This window comes from Fukomys damarensis, unplaced genomic scaffold (assembly GCF_012274545.1).
Source record: "Fukomys damarensis isolate Sample0158 unplaced genomic scaffold, DMR_v1.0_HiC HiC_scaffold_32, whole genome shotgun sequence".
Lineage (NCBI taxonomy): Eukaryota > Metazoa > Chordata > Mammalia > Rodentia > Bathyergidae > Fukomys > Fukomys damarensis.
In genome coordinates this window covers 26,715,416-26,731,899 of record NW_022900944.1, presented here as the reverse complement: position 1 = coordinate 26,731,899, position 16,484 = coordinate 26,715,416, and the positions used below count along the sequence as shown (strand labels likewise).

The window sequence follows — 16,484 nt, the reverse complement described above, 5'->3', positions numbered from 1 at the left end:
GTATGTATGTATTCTGTTCAATGTCTGTGCTATCCCTACTGCCAACACACACACACACACACACACACACACACACACACACACACTTCTTCAAAGTCTAAGAGCAAAACTCCTTTGGTTGGGCTGTTCCTTCACTGTGTGGTTGTGTATCCTGGAACATGTTACTTGAATACTCTGTGTCATATATTTTTCATCTGTAACATGAAAATAATAAAAGCTATCTTACTGAGTGATGTTTTGGGAAAAAATAATGCATGGAGAACAATTTGAACAAAACATGGTACATGGTAGATTCTTGATATATATTTACAACTTTCTTCCTCTTCCATCTTTTGCTTCTTTTTCTTTTATCTCATCCTGCCACCTGACTCATTCTTGGTAGGGTTTATCTCTAAAAATTGTTAATGATTTTGTGTTACATTGTTTTTGTCATGAACTAAAAAGACTACATCAGAAGTCTAATCAGTTATGGTTATTTACTAGTGAGTCTCAATTTGTAACCACAAAGGAAATGCAGAAGAATAATCCTAGTTTAAACTCTTCTTGAAATTCATGTTGCACAATGTTTTAAAGTACATGTTGGGTAAGTCTTCTGTGAAAACACATAATTCATTATTTTTAATAGGTTCAAATAGGGGAAAATAAAAAATAATGTAATGGCACACTCTGCTGTTTCTCTGTCATCATCAAACATCTCTAATGAGTAGAAATGATCATTCTTCCCCAAGTGGTGCGTCTGTGTTGATGAAAGTTGTGTCTTGTGATTCTGGGTTCCTACATTTATATGTACCAATCTATTATTCAGTTGAGGTGGATCACTGACTGGGGTAAGGAGAAACAATGAGTACCTTGATTTCTATTAGCCTTTCAGTTTTTTTTTTTTTTTAATTTAAAACAACCACAACAAGAACAACAGAAAGTCCTTTGCTCTTTTCATTTCATTATTGGTCTGGTAATCTAATCAGCTAGGCCATATTTGGTAGTCAGTGAACAGTGTTGTCACCCCATGGTCTCGACCTGTTTTAATTGGACCATTGCAGTTTTTCAATTAGTACGAGCACAGCTCCTTGGACTGCCTTTGCAATTTCCCTCACACACTTACTGTAATTATGTGTGTACCTCAAATGTGTGAGACTATAAACATATGCTATATATTTGAATAAGAGTGCTGTCAACACTTTATTTTAGAAGTGTATTAATTATGACTGAATCACAATGTGGGTGCTAATGCAGAGCAATATCCTCTGCCTGGTTGATGTTTACATTACTTTCTGCATCTCATTCTCAGAACAATGAATTTTAAAGTAAGGAACAATTAGCAACTCTATGAAAATGGTATGTTAACAGTGTTTTATAAATATTCTTTTCAGGACAACTAACAGCTCTTTATGTAACTTTCTTTTCTTTCCTCCAAAATGGGCAGAGATGTTAAAAATAGAAATTTGTAGTTAGAGTTGCTTCAACTAAAGCTGACAACATGCATAAAAAGGTTTACAGTTTAAGTGTCTAAGTCTTTTTTTATAGAAACTAATATTCATTTATCCTGATTATATTGCTCAGTCAATCACAAAGTCCTGTATATTTATGAGTGTAATTTTTCATTGTGATGCTCTTTAACCTTCACATGAGCATACACTGATGATGGTTATTATTCTCAGTATCTTTCAGTAGTGAATGCAGAGGTCGGGGGTGAGCAAGGACTTTGTTACTAAATGTTCTAAGCACCCGTGGTTTTAGGGGAACAGGTAGGTGTCTTAGCTACTTTCTTGCCACTGAGACATGATACCTGATACCCATAGCTTAAAGGAGGAGAGGTTTCAGTCCATAGTGGTCAGTTTGTACAGGTTTCACTGCATAGTAGTCAGCTAGCTCTACGTGGCACAGAGATATGGCTCAGGGTCTGGCCTCCAGGAAGCAGAGACAATCACAGGAGGATCCAGAGAGGCAGATGAACCCTTCCAGGCTGCGCCCCCAGTGACTACCTCTTCCAAAGCCATCCTACTCCTAATATGAAGCCAGCCATACCACTCCCATAACCCAATCCCCTTCCAAAGGTCTTGCCTATGATTCCATGAGGCTTTAAGGGCACATGTGGATATAAACCATAATAGCAGGTACAGTAACTGTGGCCTGAAACTTAACTCTGTAAGAGGAGAGTGAATCGCCTCTACCCTATGAGAAGAAGACAGGACGAGAATATGTGTGTTAGAAACATTACAAATAATTGTTGATTGAAAGGTTATTTTTTGTTTTAAAAATAAGCATCTTAGTATTCAGAGCATGAATGCTAGAAAATACACCCAAAGTGTTCAGAAACTAAAACTGATTATTCTAGTAGCAGAAAATTTTTGAACTATCTATTACAAGTAGCATTTACTACTATCAAATAAAAAAATCCTACTTAGTATATATCAGGATTTAAAAACAAATAACCACTGAAAGAAATTGCATTTTGATCTGTGAGGCTGTTCCTCAAAGCACAGGTGCCTGAAACAGCAATGTTATAAACATCTGGGCACTTATTTGAAAGCATTGTTTCTTTCTAAAATTTTTGAGGAAGGTCCAGCATTTCATTTTTATACATGATTCGGACGTACCCTAAAGTTTACCCTATTTTAACCATACATATGTACATATACAAAAATCTGTTCATGCCTCTAAGCATTCCCACTGCCAGGACTTCATAATAACCTGAGATAATGGGTACCTGAGATTTGAGATGAGTGCCCAGTGCATGTCAGAAGAATTTTTTAATGTGCAAATTATTGTAAAGCTCTTAAATGAAAGGCATTTTTGTCAGGAAACTTGAATAGGCTACCTTTATGCTATATGTTTGATACACAGTATTTTATTTACTATCCATCCTGGTTCAGAGAATGGGTAGTACATTGCTTCTTTTCTAAAACTTGAATCAAACTAAAACAGGATATGCTTGACTTTCCTGCAGATATACATTGAAGCTTTGAAATTCACGTTTTGTGAAACCAACACTGTCATTACTTCCAGAAAGTTATGCGACCCCTTGCATTGGTTATTAAAAGTAAAAATCATCACAGAGGATGCCAAAGACTAAGGATTGAGTGAGGATGTGTATTATTAGCTGATTTCATGTCAGATAACACTTTTGTTTTATAATTTGGTAGAGTGAAAAGAGGTGACTTGGAGTGAAAAGTCCTGAACTACAATCTTTTTTTTTTTTTGAATTTTTGGAAGATTTTATTGAAAATAACTAAAGTGAACCTGATACATCATGGAAATTGTCAATATGCTTTGTCAAAGGTACAATTTGATTTTTTCTGTGGAAATTATATTTTGGAACCTTTTTTTTTTTCTTTTTATTGGTACATTCTAGGTATACAGTACAGTTACATTCATTACTGGGATCTTGTACCTTTACATGACAGGCTGTATTCCAATCTGTAAAACTTATCATTTATTTTATTAATAGTGGCTAACAAATGGGGACCTTTATAATAACTCATCTTCAGGCATATGAGAAAATCATGATGAAATCATAAAGTGTTGTATCGTTCATGAGTGTGTTTATTGTAGAAACATAACAGCCTTAATATACTCCTTCATCTGTCAATAAACTTTGCTATTCATTTCCCAGCTATTGCGATATGGGCAAATATATACTGCCAAATTGCATAACTTCATACATGATTTAAAAATCATGGAGCTTAAAAAGATGCTTATAGCAATGCCTGGATTTTGGATTTTTTCTTTTGAGTGAATTTATAATTTACAGCTTCTAGATCAAAATAGGACTGTGTCATATTTTGTGTATAGTTGCACCCTATATTTCATTTGTCTCTGGAGAGTTAGACAGAAATTTATTTTATGATCCATAATTGAAAAGATCATGGATTCTCAAAAATTTCAGCTCATAGGCATTCTGTATGGTATGATTTCAGAGCCAGTATGTTGTGGTAGGGACATTAATGAGTTTTGTTCCCTAACTGACCATTACACCTTGGAGAATTTATTTCACCTCTCAAATAACCTCATCTGTTTATCTGTATAATGAGAGTAATGCCTAGCTCTGCACTACTGAGTGGTAGATATTATGTAAAGGACAGCTTTTGATGATGGGAAAGAATTATGATTCTGCTATTTATTATCCATGTATTTTGGGAAGAATATTTTATACACTTATCCCTTGTAAAAGTAAAGGCTATATGATATGTTATTCTTCATACTCGTAAATTCTCCGTGTTTTTTTTTTTGTTGTTGTTGTTGTTGTTGTTTTGGGACGGGAGATCGAACTCAGGAACTCGCACTTGCCAGACAGGCGCTGTGCTGCTGAGCTACATCCCCGGCCCAATAGTCATAAATTCTGCAGTGCATCATTGTATGTGGTTTGAGCAAGTGGTTGTCCTTCTTCTATCTGTCTTCCTATTTAATCGCTAAGTACAGAGAAGATGTACCATCAACTGCAATGGTGATCACTAATATAATCTCACATAGTTATGGGAAATGGAATATTTGCAGTAAAGCCTCAAGTACAGTACCTCCAAATGTTGTTTTTAATAAATACTATTTCTACTTATTTGTGTGCTTATTCCTTTACTTTTCCTCCATTTTACTGTTCACCAGACAACTTTAATCTCTCTTTTTCTCCTAAACCAGACATTCCAGACTAGCACCCCATTCTACAATCTAGAATTAGATTTACTTTTCCAAAAATAAACTTAATTGAGGTAAAAATGATCAATTTAGCCTGCATGTTCGTACACCCCTCTAATCCCAGCACTCAGGAGGATTGCTGCGAGTTGAAGGCCAGCCTGCTTTGCATAGAGAATTCAAGGCCAAGGCCAGCATGAAATACAGAGTGAGACCCCAAAACAAAAACAAAAAGTAAATTTAGATAAGTACTTCACAAATTTTTGGTCACAGAACCTCTTTTTACTTATTTTTTACAACTTATTGAGTATTCCCCAAAGTTTTGGCATGAGTGAAGGATATTTACTAGTGTTTATCATATTGGAAATTCAAAGACAATTTACATGTTTAGAACACTTAAAAATTAAAGCTATAAATTTACTACATGGTATGTAAGTGACATATATTAATGAAAATAGCTATGCTTTTCAAAACAAAAGATAGCAAGAAGGGTGATATTATTTTATAGCTGGAAAAATCTCTTTAATTTCAGGCTTAGTAGAATGCAGCTAGATTCTCATAAATGCTTCTGAATCCAGTCTGTTGTAATATGTTGTTTTCATTGAATTAAATGAAAAAAATTGAGTCCCACACAAATACATAGTTGGAAAATACATGGAGATTTTAATAACCCTTCTCATTAATTGTGTATATTTTTCATATTATGCTAAAATCTTCACAAGTGGTAGTTTCTTAAAAGCCAGTTGCTATGAGAAATCTGAAATTTTATCAATGATTTTTGTGTTCTCCTTCAATTTATTCTTTGGTCTGTCTTGTACTTTGAACAGATCTTTTACCAATTTGTAATTTTATAACATCGTGCATTTGGAAAATATTGGTCTACTGAGCTCTACAGATATTCTAAATTTAACTATACAACCTGAAAAAAATTATGCTTAGTATTATTACCAGCCTCCAACAACATCTTTTAAATATTTAGAAACTTCAATATGAAGGGCAAATATAGATTTTCTAAAATTCTAACCATTTGTAGAAAGTTTGAATTTTGATATGGACGCAGATACTGCTGATTATTTTTGAAAGGATAGGTTCATTTTCTGCAATTTTGATAAATCTAAATCTGCTAAACGTGAATGTTAGAATGGCTAGGGTTTGTTTCTCCATTGTTCTTTCAAGAAAATGTTTCCATAAAAAATGTGATTACTTAAACTTGCAACACAAGCAATCACCTGTTTCCCCTTGAGAAGATGCTCATGCTTTGACAAGTAGCAGCATTATTTGTGTGTTCAACCCATTTCTCTGCACAAACATTAAACAAAAGAGCACATAGGGCTCAAAGTTTCAACACTTACTTTTATTTTCTCATCAAAGATTTCCTTAAGTGGAAGTTTTTGCTTGTTTGTTTTATTTTTCAAGATTTTGTGGTGGAGGAGTACTATGCCTTTTAGTACAGTTCGGTGCCACTGTTTTGATTGGTAGTTTATGAGAGCATTTTCACCCATAATTACATTTACACACTGAAAAGTATACACAATTTTTACCTGCTAGGTACTCTGCCAGGGTCTTAGAGACGTCCAGACATCTGTGCCCCATTTTATGAGAACCTCTGCGCTGGACATTCCTGGTTCTTTCAGTGCTCTGCTGCCAAGTCCTGACAGGGTTGTTTTTTATAGAGGCAAGAAAGACCTCCTCACTATCCTCACAGTTTGACTTCTTGTCAGAAATGTGCACTACCCTATCCATTCATCTTAGAGTTCACTTACACTATTTACCTGGGTGCGGTTGTCAGAATGCTTACACACATGATAAATTACATGGAGTGGATTGGTGATGGACAGGTGGCAGAAGGAGACAATGGAAGCCTAGGATACATGATGAGCAGGTCCTCTATGGCTCAAGAAAGCTGCCCAGGGTGGATACAATGTCATCTCATCTTCCTATTTGCACTTTTATGAAGGGCTGCAGAAAGCAACCCACCCTAAAATGTATACCTGAGAAAAAAGATTATTGGCCTGAAGCACTAAAGGATGTCTTGTTTGGACTGGGCGTAGACAGATTTCAGGCTATGCTGGCTCATCCCTGCTTATCTCAGGGTGTTGCATTCCCAGTACATCTTAATTATTGTTGAGCACTACAAGTGAGACAGGAATGGAACTCAATTTGTACAAGGCTATTTGTAGAGCTGTCTTGTACCTCAGTGACAAAACTAGCCATTTAAATTTAAGTATTGGAAATTTAAACACAGTGTACAGGGTCACAGCAGGATTCCATTCTTCCATACTCTTTCATTCTTTTCTCTTCCAATATCCAACTCACGTGCATATGTGCACACATGCACACACACACACACACACACACACGCACACACTCCACAGAATTTGTGCAATATTCAACTACATTAAGTCTTCATCTCAGCACAAGATCACTTTGAATGAACTCTCAGTCTCTTATACAACAGTAATTGAAGGTTAATTTACACTTCCAAAGTAAGCAAACTTTTTTATTGCTCAAAGGAACTTCTTAGAAACCAAGTTACCCAATGTAGCTCTAGCAGTCTTTCACATTAAAGGTACATTACCTGAAATTCATTCTTATACAGAGAACTTTAATATAAATAAAATATGTAAAAAATCAAATCTCCTCTCTTAACCTGATTCCTCTTCATGAAAGCTCTTTGTGACCTTTATCTTCTCTCCATTTTATATCTATTACCTTCTGTTTTACTATCTCTCTGAAATTCTTGTTACAAATGAAAGTACCATTTCTGGCTAATAGGAAGAAGGTTAAAAGGACTCTCAGACCAGCCTAAACATTTCTTATGAGAAAAGTGGGTGAAGAGATTGTGTGTGTACATAGACACCTATAATTTCAAATTCAAAATATATAATAACAGTGGCTAGAAGAAATAGGCAGAACAGAGCTTTTTTCTCATATTCAAAACGTACACATTGAATATCCAGTACGTACCTTAACAGTGTTGTGATTGTGCCAGCTTTCCAAGGTGGGATAAAGTACTGAGATAATCAAACGAAAAGGCTGAACAGGGGGACTTTTTTTTTTCCTCTCATTTTTAGCAGTTTCAGTTCGTGGTTATTGGTCACACTGCTTTAGATATGTGATGGCGGAGGATATTATGGATGCATCGCCGAAGCTCACAGTGTATGAATTCGGTTTACATTACGGCAGAAGGGAGGGGGAGAGAGGGGGGAGGCTAACTTCCTTATACTAGGTCCAATATTTTGAAAGTTTTATCATCTTTCTATAGCACCACAGACTTATGGTCAGACTTTAATCTATGAGCCTTTCGGGGACATTTCAAAATCACAGCAGCTATAATATTCATGAGTGTGCAAAGAAAGCATCTACTAGTTTATTTTTCAGGAGAAGGCATTAATATATGATTATTTGAGTATCCAAATATATCTAATAGTTCTGCATTTTGTCATTGTTTTCTATAAACACATCACCCAATCTCCCTACTTTCATCTACTGGATTCATTAGATTCTCCAAGAACATGTGCTACCAAGAAAATATTGTTCCCACATCCATTGTCCCACTTCGCATCCCACAACTTTCACCTTTGAGGTGCTTCTGAGATTAGGCTTCTTTCCACAGGGCCACTTGCAGACCTTGGGCTCCAGTGTGTTACATGGGTTTTATAGGTTTCCAGAGATCTTAGATGTAGGACTGTTTCCCATGCTATGTCACTGGAATGCTGCCTCTCACCTCAGTGTAATTTCTACAAAGATACTGAGCAAATAGATGAAATGCAAACAAACTGCTACAGGATAGGTGGCTTTGACAACAAAAAGTTGGTGTCCTATGGTTCTGGAGGCTGGAAGTCCAATATCAAGGTGCCAGCAGGTTTGACTTCTGAGGCTTTGCTTCTTGGTTTGTAAATAACTTTTTTTCATGATCCCTTGCGTAGTACTGTTCGTGGTGCAGTCCCCATGTCTCTTGGTGTATGCAAACTCCCTCTTATTATATGGAAATCTGTCTAATACGATTAGAGCCAGTTCAGTATCTTCATTTTAACTTAGTTACTTCTTCAAAGCTTCTATATTCAAATACAGTAATCTTTTGAAATACTAGGAGTTACAGTTTTAGAATCTGTTTTGAGGGAAAACAATTCAACCAGTAAAAAGTGGAATTCAATGAGTTATCTGTTTCCTATTAGAAATGAAACAAAAAACCTTATTTATTTTCATAAAATAGTAATAGCATTAAAATTTTATTTTTATTAATGCATGATGATTACATTCACAATGGGGAGTTGGTACTGTCCATAACACATCTTAATTCTTTTTATGTTGCCTCCTACTCCCCTCCCTCAACTCTATCTTTCAGTCTTCATCCAATTTCTGAAAGATCTATCTCTCTGCTTCCTATATTTTATTTTGCTCTTTTATTTATACTTTGGGTTTCTTATATATGACAGATCATGTCCGATTTATTTCACTTAGCATAATGGTCTCAAGTTACATCCATTTCCCTACATGATTAAAATCTACCCTTTTTTTTGGTACCTGCGATCAAATTCAGGCCCTTGACTTTGTGAGGCAGGCAGCGGAACCACTGAGCTAAATCCCTGGCCCCAAATCTACCCTTTATAGCAAAATTGTGCACTTCACTGTGTACAAATACCACATTTTCTTTATTCATTTGCCTGTTAATAGACATAGGTCACTTCCAAGATTTAGCTGTTATGAGTTGGGTTGTGATAAACATGGGTATGCATGTATCGACTGATATTATTTTTAGCAAAAGACTATACAGATTTCTCACTGATCTGTTTGTATGAAGCGGAAAACATGCTCTCTGTTCAAGTTTCCTTTGCAGATTTGTTTATTAGTTTTTAGGGCGATTTTGGGTGGCAAATGGAGTTGGGAGTATATCTATATGTTTAAACACACACATTTATGGCATTATAAATTCTACCATTATCATCTGATTCTGATAATTTGATAGTGTATTGGGCTACATTTCCAAATTTAAACTACAGTTATACTGATACTTGTGAGAATATTATATATTTTTAAAAGTTTTTATTGTCCTTGTAATAATCTGAGACTTTGTTTTTACTTGTGGTACTAAGTGATCTTGTTTATATTAAAAGAGGAAACTAATAGAGGACATTTAAGTATTTGTCCAAGATCGTATCTCCAAGTTATGATTCAAACCAGGTCCTTTGAATCTCATTGATTTAAATGGAAAAATACTCGAGAATTTCTTTAGTTTGCCATCCACTCTTTCATCCACCTATGCATTCTTTAGTAACACAATTTCTCTACCCATCTAACTCATCTTAATTCTTTTATAAAGCTGATTACCTATTGATCCATTGAATCATCTCTAAGCTTATTGAATAGTATGGGCAAAACTAGAGAATGTGGTTACTTCTGTTAAAGATGAATCTTGTCTTGAGCTTCAGAATGCTTAGAAGGCTTTAGAAGAGAAAATTTATATTGCGTCTATGGTGGGTAACACAGCTAACTTATTTAACTTTTTGAAAAATGAAAGCCATGGTTTAACCATTGTGACAATTCTGTTCAATGGTTCAAGCAAAATGCTAGTTTTATATATTCCCTTTTCACTTCGATTGCAGTGTTTTTCAAAATTCACCCATTTCGATCCCTCAAAAATCCTATTGCCCATATAGAATTTCAACTTCAGTAATTACTGTTATTTGGTTATCCACTGTGTTCTTTCCTATCTGTGAGTCTTAGCCAAATCTTGGAGTGTTTATGCCTATTATGTAGCTTGATTTTTATGATTAATTTGTTTCTGCAATTTGTTAAGATTAGAGGAATGGAATGAGCTGCTTAAATTTACTACAGTACCAATTCATGTCACTATATAAAGACTTGTTACAGATTACAAGGTTCAGCATGGCATGCATCCAAATCCAACACCATTTACCAGAATCATCCAGTACTTTATTTAACTTGAAGGCATCCAGAACAGGTGGCTCTCCGGTTCTCCTTAAATATCATAATGGGACCTCACTGTTTCCTGAAGGGTGAATTTCATGTCGGTGAGCACATTGTGGAAAATGTTGTGTTGTAGAGGGTTAAGATGAACAGATGTTAAGATTAACTCCTATTTTTTTTCTGGGGAGCAGCAGAGAAACATGAGAAAATCCACTTCTCTTCCTCTTGCCCTTTCCTTCCCTGGCCTTTACTCTGCTAACAGCACATCTCTGTGTCTTCTGTACATTGAATTCTTGCCCTCGTATCATCTCAAAACCTTAGTTCAAAAACACCTTGCCAAAGTGACTGATTCCAGTTTTGAAGAAAGGAAGAAAACTGGAGAAACTCTCCTGTAGTGTCCTTTGGATAAAGTAAAACAACAAAATACTTTTGGAGTCCAGTTACCCAATTTTTAATAAAGAAGTGATTTCCCTTGTGGTTTCCTCAGTCTTAGTCCTCACTTCATTCTATCAGAAGTAGTCAGAATGGCCCAATCTGAAGGCCTCCAAAAATGACAACATTTGGTATTAAAACGGATACAAAGAAGAATGTAACTCCTCTAGATTCTTCTGTACTAAATTACTGTGGGGTCCTGGAGGCTTCTGTGTGAGAGCAGAGGAAATATTTTTTCCTATCAATAAATATCTACAACAACCAGAGGGACATAGGTTCCCAATCGAACTCTCACGTCGATGATGTCTGAGTATCACTGTTACTATTACATTGTTACTTATCATTCACAAATTATTCATCAATGGATGCATATACCCATGTACATATCCATCTATCCACCATCCCAACCTTCCTTTCAACAAGCCCTCTAGTATAGCTTAGTTTCTGTGTTGAGTGCTACATTTGAATGCATACTCAAGGGAATTCAAGAGCTTCCCATTTACTATAGGTAAGACTTGAGGTCCCTGGGTCTAGCTTTCTAAATCTGATTGCTTTCTTCTTTAAATCACTGTTTGGAAAATAAGAAATGTTCTTTTCTTCCCTTCTTTACCAGCGTTTTACTCCACAAATATTTATTGAGCTTCTAACAATATGATAGAGGGAATACAAAGAGGAATGAAATGCAAATGGATCTTCCCGCAACTGTTGTGGTCTAAACTTGTCTTTTAATTGGAAAGTGGGATGCAAATTAATATAGAGGAGGCGATGAGGATGGGATGATGCTCATGCTCACAATTCAGCTCAGTTTTGTAGCAGTCATGATATGAGCCCTGGAATTGAAAACTTAGTGTGAAAGCCTACAATCACCACCACTGCTTACCCGACACTGTGTTTCTCCAACTAGGTCACAGCAAGTGGCCAGAGAGTTTGGGAATTTTTCTGGTTACAAATATGACGATCCTGGCTTATGAGTTGGATTTAGTAATAATTGAGGAAGCCGTGTGAGTTGGTGTCTTAGGCTTATCTCTCATTGCCCCTTCTCTGTGCTTCCATGACGCTCTCTAGTTAGCATACAACAATCTCTGTGGTACTACTCTAACGAAACTGAGATCAGGTCAGGCTCTTTTCAGAAATCTACTTATAATCTCGTGTCAAATCTAAACTCTTTATTTTACTTTCACAATTACATTTTGCTTTCTAGTCTTACTCGTTACTGCCCCTCTCTCTCTCTCCATACTCTATGCAGACTATATTATCTTTAAACAGATTAAAATGAAATGAATCTTTACCCTTACTATGAATTGTGCCTGGCACACATTTCTTCTTCCTCTGAGAACTGAAGTTTGAACCATTACTTCTTTTAGACAGTTTATTCTATCCCTCCACACCTTATTTTGTATATATAATTTCTTTATATTTCCACATATGCCTGATTCTTGCATATCATAGATCTTAGAGCATGCATGTGAATCCAGAAATTAACTCTAAAACATGTGCTGTTAATATTTCCACATGCTGATTATGTATTCTCTGGAAAAGTCTCTTATTAATCTTAAAAATGGGGAAATGGTCTCATATTTGTTGTAAGATATACATTTTTTCTGAAAAACTCTTAATCATGCCCACTTTTTTGAATGAAAAAATGCAGTTATAGTACCATGTGTTTAAAATGCAGTCAGTTTTAGAAGTAATTCCTAGAACTCTAAGAATGAAACAAATAGACAATTACAAAGGTAAAAATGTTTGTTATTAATGCTTTTCTTCATGTTGCAAAACACACCATATTTGTGATTTCAACATATTTCTATGCCCCCCCTTTTTTTTAAAGAAAAGGGCCTCATGTTATTACCGAATTCAGAGAGGGTGGGCTCCAGTATCATGATATTTATCTATTCAGAGTATTTATGGAAAACAAAAACCATGAAAGAAGACAAGACAGGCTCATAAACTTTGGGCCCTGAATGGAGGATCATACGTAAATTGTAACGTACACTTGTAACTTACGCATATGAAATATTTACCGGGAAATAGTACATATGCAGATGGTGATGGTGGTGGTAGTGCTGGTGGTAATGGTGATGATCATGGTGATCACTAAATTTCCTCTAAATTTTAAAATTTTGTTTGTCTCTCACAAAACAATGTCTCTGAGATCAAGACCATATCAGGGTTTTTTACTTGACCTCTACCCTTAAGATAATGCATGGACAAACATGGGATGTCTCTACATTCTCATTAAGTGAATGCCCGAGAATTTCTTGCACCAAAGCTAACCCAAGTAGTCTTACTTATCCAACCTGATTTGCCTGTGGTCCTTATCCTGCTCCAATAGCAGCAGTGACGCCTCAGAGGAATGACACTCACCGTTCCAGAGGATGCACAGTTTGAGAAGCTTCAGTGCATTTGGAATATTTTTGGAACCACAGAAGAAGCCCTTGCTTGGGATAAATTGTCAGGGGCAGCATCATTGCATTGAAATGATCAGGGTCTGACAAACATGAAGAATGACAGCAAAAACACAAGCTTGAACCATGCACCTTAAATAATTTGGGAAGGCAGACTTGGAATCTTATGTCTTTGCTCTCTCTTCATCTGTTTTTTTTCACATCCACATCCTTTTCTTTGTAGTGTCAAATTAGTTATCCACATAATCATATGCCAGAATATGTGCATAATACAAATAATGGGATCAACGAATGAATAGAGAAATTTGATATTTTTATCAGGACTATCATTGGCCTCAGGATCTGGATTGTAACCCAATGAGCTAAAAATACATTTCTGGAAAAAGAGAAAGCAAACAATCTTTCCTTAGGTTTTTTTTGTTTGTTTGCTTGTTTGTTCTTTTTTCAGAGAGTTATATGTGTAAAAGCTATTTTTAAATGAATCTTGGGAACTTGCTTACACTAATATTGCAGCCAGGCTGACCCCAGTATTTTCAGAGACTTAGGTGGGATTTAATGCTATGAAATAAAAAATGGTTTCAGTTAAAAGTCACCTCGTGTGGTCTCTTTGTGTTTTAATTATTTTCAAGTAGATGGATGGTCTCAAATTCCAAAGTCAATTGTGCAGTGCAGATATTTTATCCCCATGTTGTAGGCCGAGTCACCAAAACCCAAATAAATGTGAAAATCTCTGCAGTTCCTACGGTTTGAAGGTCTGCCCTACCTTTGTAATTTATTCTTTTAAACTTCTGTGCTTTTCCCTTCTTTTCCTTTATTTTTAAACACAAAGAGTCATCAAAATTTAAGACTGTAGCTCAATTTACGTATCAGAGATTGTCAGTGGTCAAAAAGAAAATATGATCCTAAAAAGTTCTAACACAAACATTATAAGACTAGTTTATTTGTTACTTCGCAGAAATCTGTGGCAAGAGTGACGCAAACAGTATCTCCTGTGCCTCCAGAATGCCTTGCATGTGAATAGGCGCCTTCATGAATGATATATTATTCAAATTTTCTTTTTTTAATAAAAATGCTAATGAAAATGTTAAAAATGCACATAAATTAAAATGATCATAAATTAGGATTAATATCACATTAATGAATTATAATCCCACATTCATTAAGATAAAGTGGCATTTCAATATTTGTTCTTGTTCATAAATTTAATACAATAAAAGAAAAGGATACACTTTGAGATTCAATAAATATTTGATGTAATCTTTTGTTTTCTTTTTTTAATATTCAAAAGTAAAGTAGGAAATCTGGATGCATTTGGATTCTTTGTTACTATTTTATGTCTTTTTTATAATCCTTTCTTTTCATTTATTGAAGCATTAAATACAATTCAAATTGGCAAAGCAAATGATAGAGCCTATGCTGAATAAAAGGGATCCCCAGAGAATACAGTCTTTTGAATTTCTAGGAGTTTCTTTCAACAAGAGTTTTTTTTTTTTTTCCAAAGGGACAAATATTTGACATCTCATGGTGCAATAATGGAACTACTCTGGCATTTAAATAACTGAATTGAACTAAAAACTATATACAATTAAACAACATTTTGTAACTGTAATTCAATAATTTTTCTTTTCGAAATGCAAACAAAAACAATATTTATTATTATTTCTTTGAAGCAGAATCTACATAGAAAAAGGGAAAAACAAACATATTAAAACATCCGTATCTCCTCTTAAGAGGATTTGAAAACCAGGGATCCTCTGTGTTAGGGTGTACCTACCAAACATTCCAGACAGAGACTTTGCCTGGTATATAATAAACTCAATAAAAACATATTCAGTCACTATATGTTGCCATGACCTGACATAGATTTGGATTCCTTTTGAAAAGTTTTTTTTTTTTTTTCAGAAAATTGCCATTTCTGGACAAATACACTCTCTTATTCTGGCCTAAGGGTTCTTCTCTATAAAATGGGAAAGATATTCTTGGATCTTTCTACAGGAACTAAAAGAGTGAAAGAAAAAAAGTAAAGTCCTACAAAAACCAAACATTCAGGTTATTAGAATTTTTGTTTGTATAAATGTAGCAGGTAAATTTGAGTCTAAGTCTAGCAATACCATACTTTAGTCTGTCAAGCATAAATGTTGGAGTGGTTATTGTGTTGTGCCTTTGCATACTTCAGCTTATTCATAATTTTTATGAAATATTACCTCTGTAAAATTTAAGGGAATGGTCATCATGTGAGAAGTGATTCACATAGTTCTTGGCACACAGGTAGTGATTCATAAAAGCAAGCTAATAATAACATTCAATGACTGTGTCAATACATTGAAAATGATTGCATATATTTTTGTTTTTTTCCCCTTAACCATTTCATCCTTTACAAAGCATGCAATTTTACATTAAACAGGTCAGAGCACTTAAAAAAAAAAAAACTACTCTGTACTCTGACTTATTTAATGAATTTCATTATACTCTGTTTCTGATAGCTATCCCTAGGGCTGCAGAGAGTATTTGTACAGTTACTCTTAGCAGAAATTGATGAAGCAATGCTAAAAGAACTGAATTCACCAGAAACAAGAGCCAGGTAGAAAAATAACTTTGCAAATTGCTCCATCACTAACTAATGTTACTTTTCATTTTAGCTGCACACAGACTTGGATCCTGGAAGCAAAAAAATCAAGTATATCCTATCAGGTGATGGAGCTGGGACAATCTTTCAAATAAATGATATAACTGGAGATATCCATGCTATTAAGAGACTTGACCGAGAGGAAAAGGCTGAGTACACCCTGACAGCTCAGGCAGTAGACTGGGAGACGAACAAACCTTTGGAGCCTCCTTCTGAGTTTATTATTAAAGTTCAAGACATCAACGACAATGCACCTGAGTTTCTTAATGGACCCTATCATGCTACTGTGCCAGAGATGTCCATTTTGGGTATGTATGGTTGCAATTTCACAAAACTATTAAGCATCCTTTTTAAAATAGCTTCTGGCATCAGGGATGGTGTGTTGTTGAATATAAAACATTTATTACTGACTTATCTCTAATTTGCATTTCCAAATCCCCTTTTTTGGCCTAAGTTCCACAGCT

At 35.2% G+C, this 16,484-nt stretch overlaps 1 protein-coding gene across 7 annotated transcripts in view; it reads left to right on the top strand.

Annotated features, from left to right (window-relative positions):
• Cdh8 (cadherin 8) overlaps positions 1–16,484 on the top strand; it is a 340,737-nt gene that overhangs the window by 96,518 nt on the left and 227,735 nt on the right. For all 7 annotated transcript variants that reach the window (XM_010612139.3, XM_033757867.1, XM_033757866.1 and 4 more), the window contains exon 3: positions 16,034–16,328. In XM_010612139.3, coding sequence (XP_010610441.1) covers positions 16,034–16,328 — 295 coding nt within the window. The remainder of the gene's footprint in view (positions 1–16,033; positions 16,329–16,484) is intronic.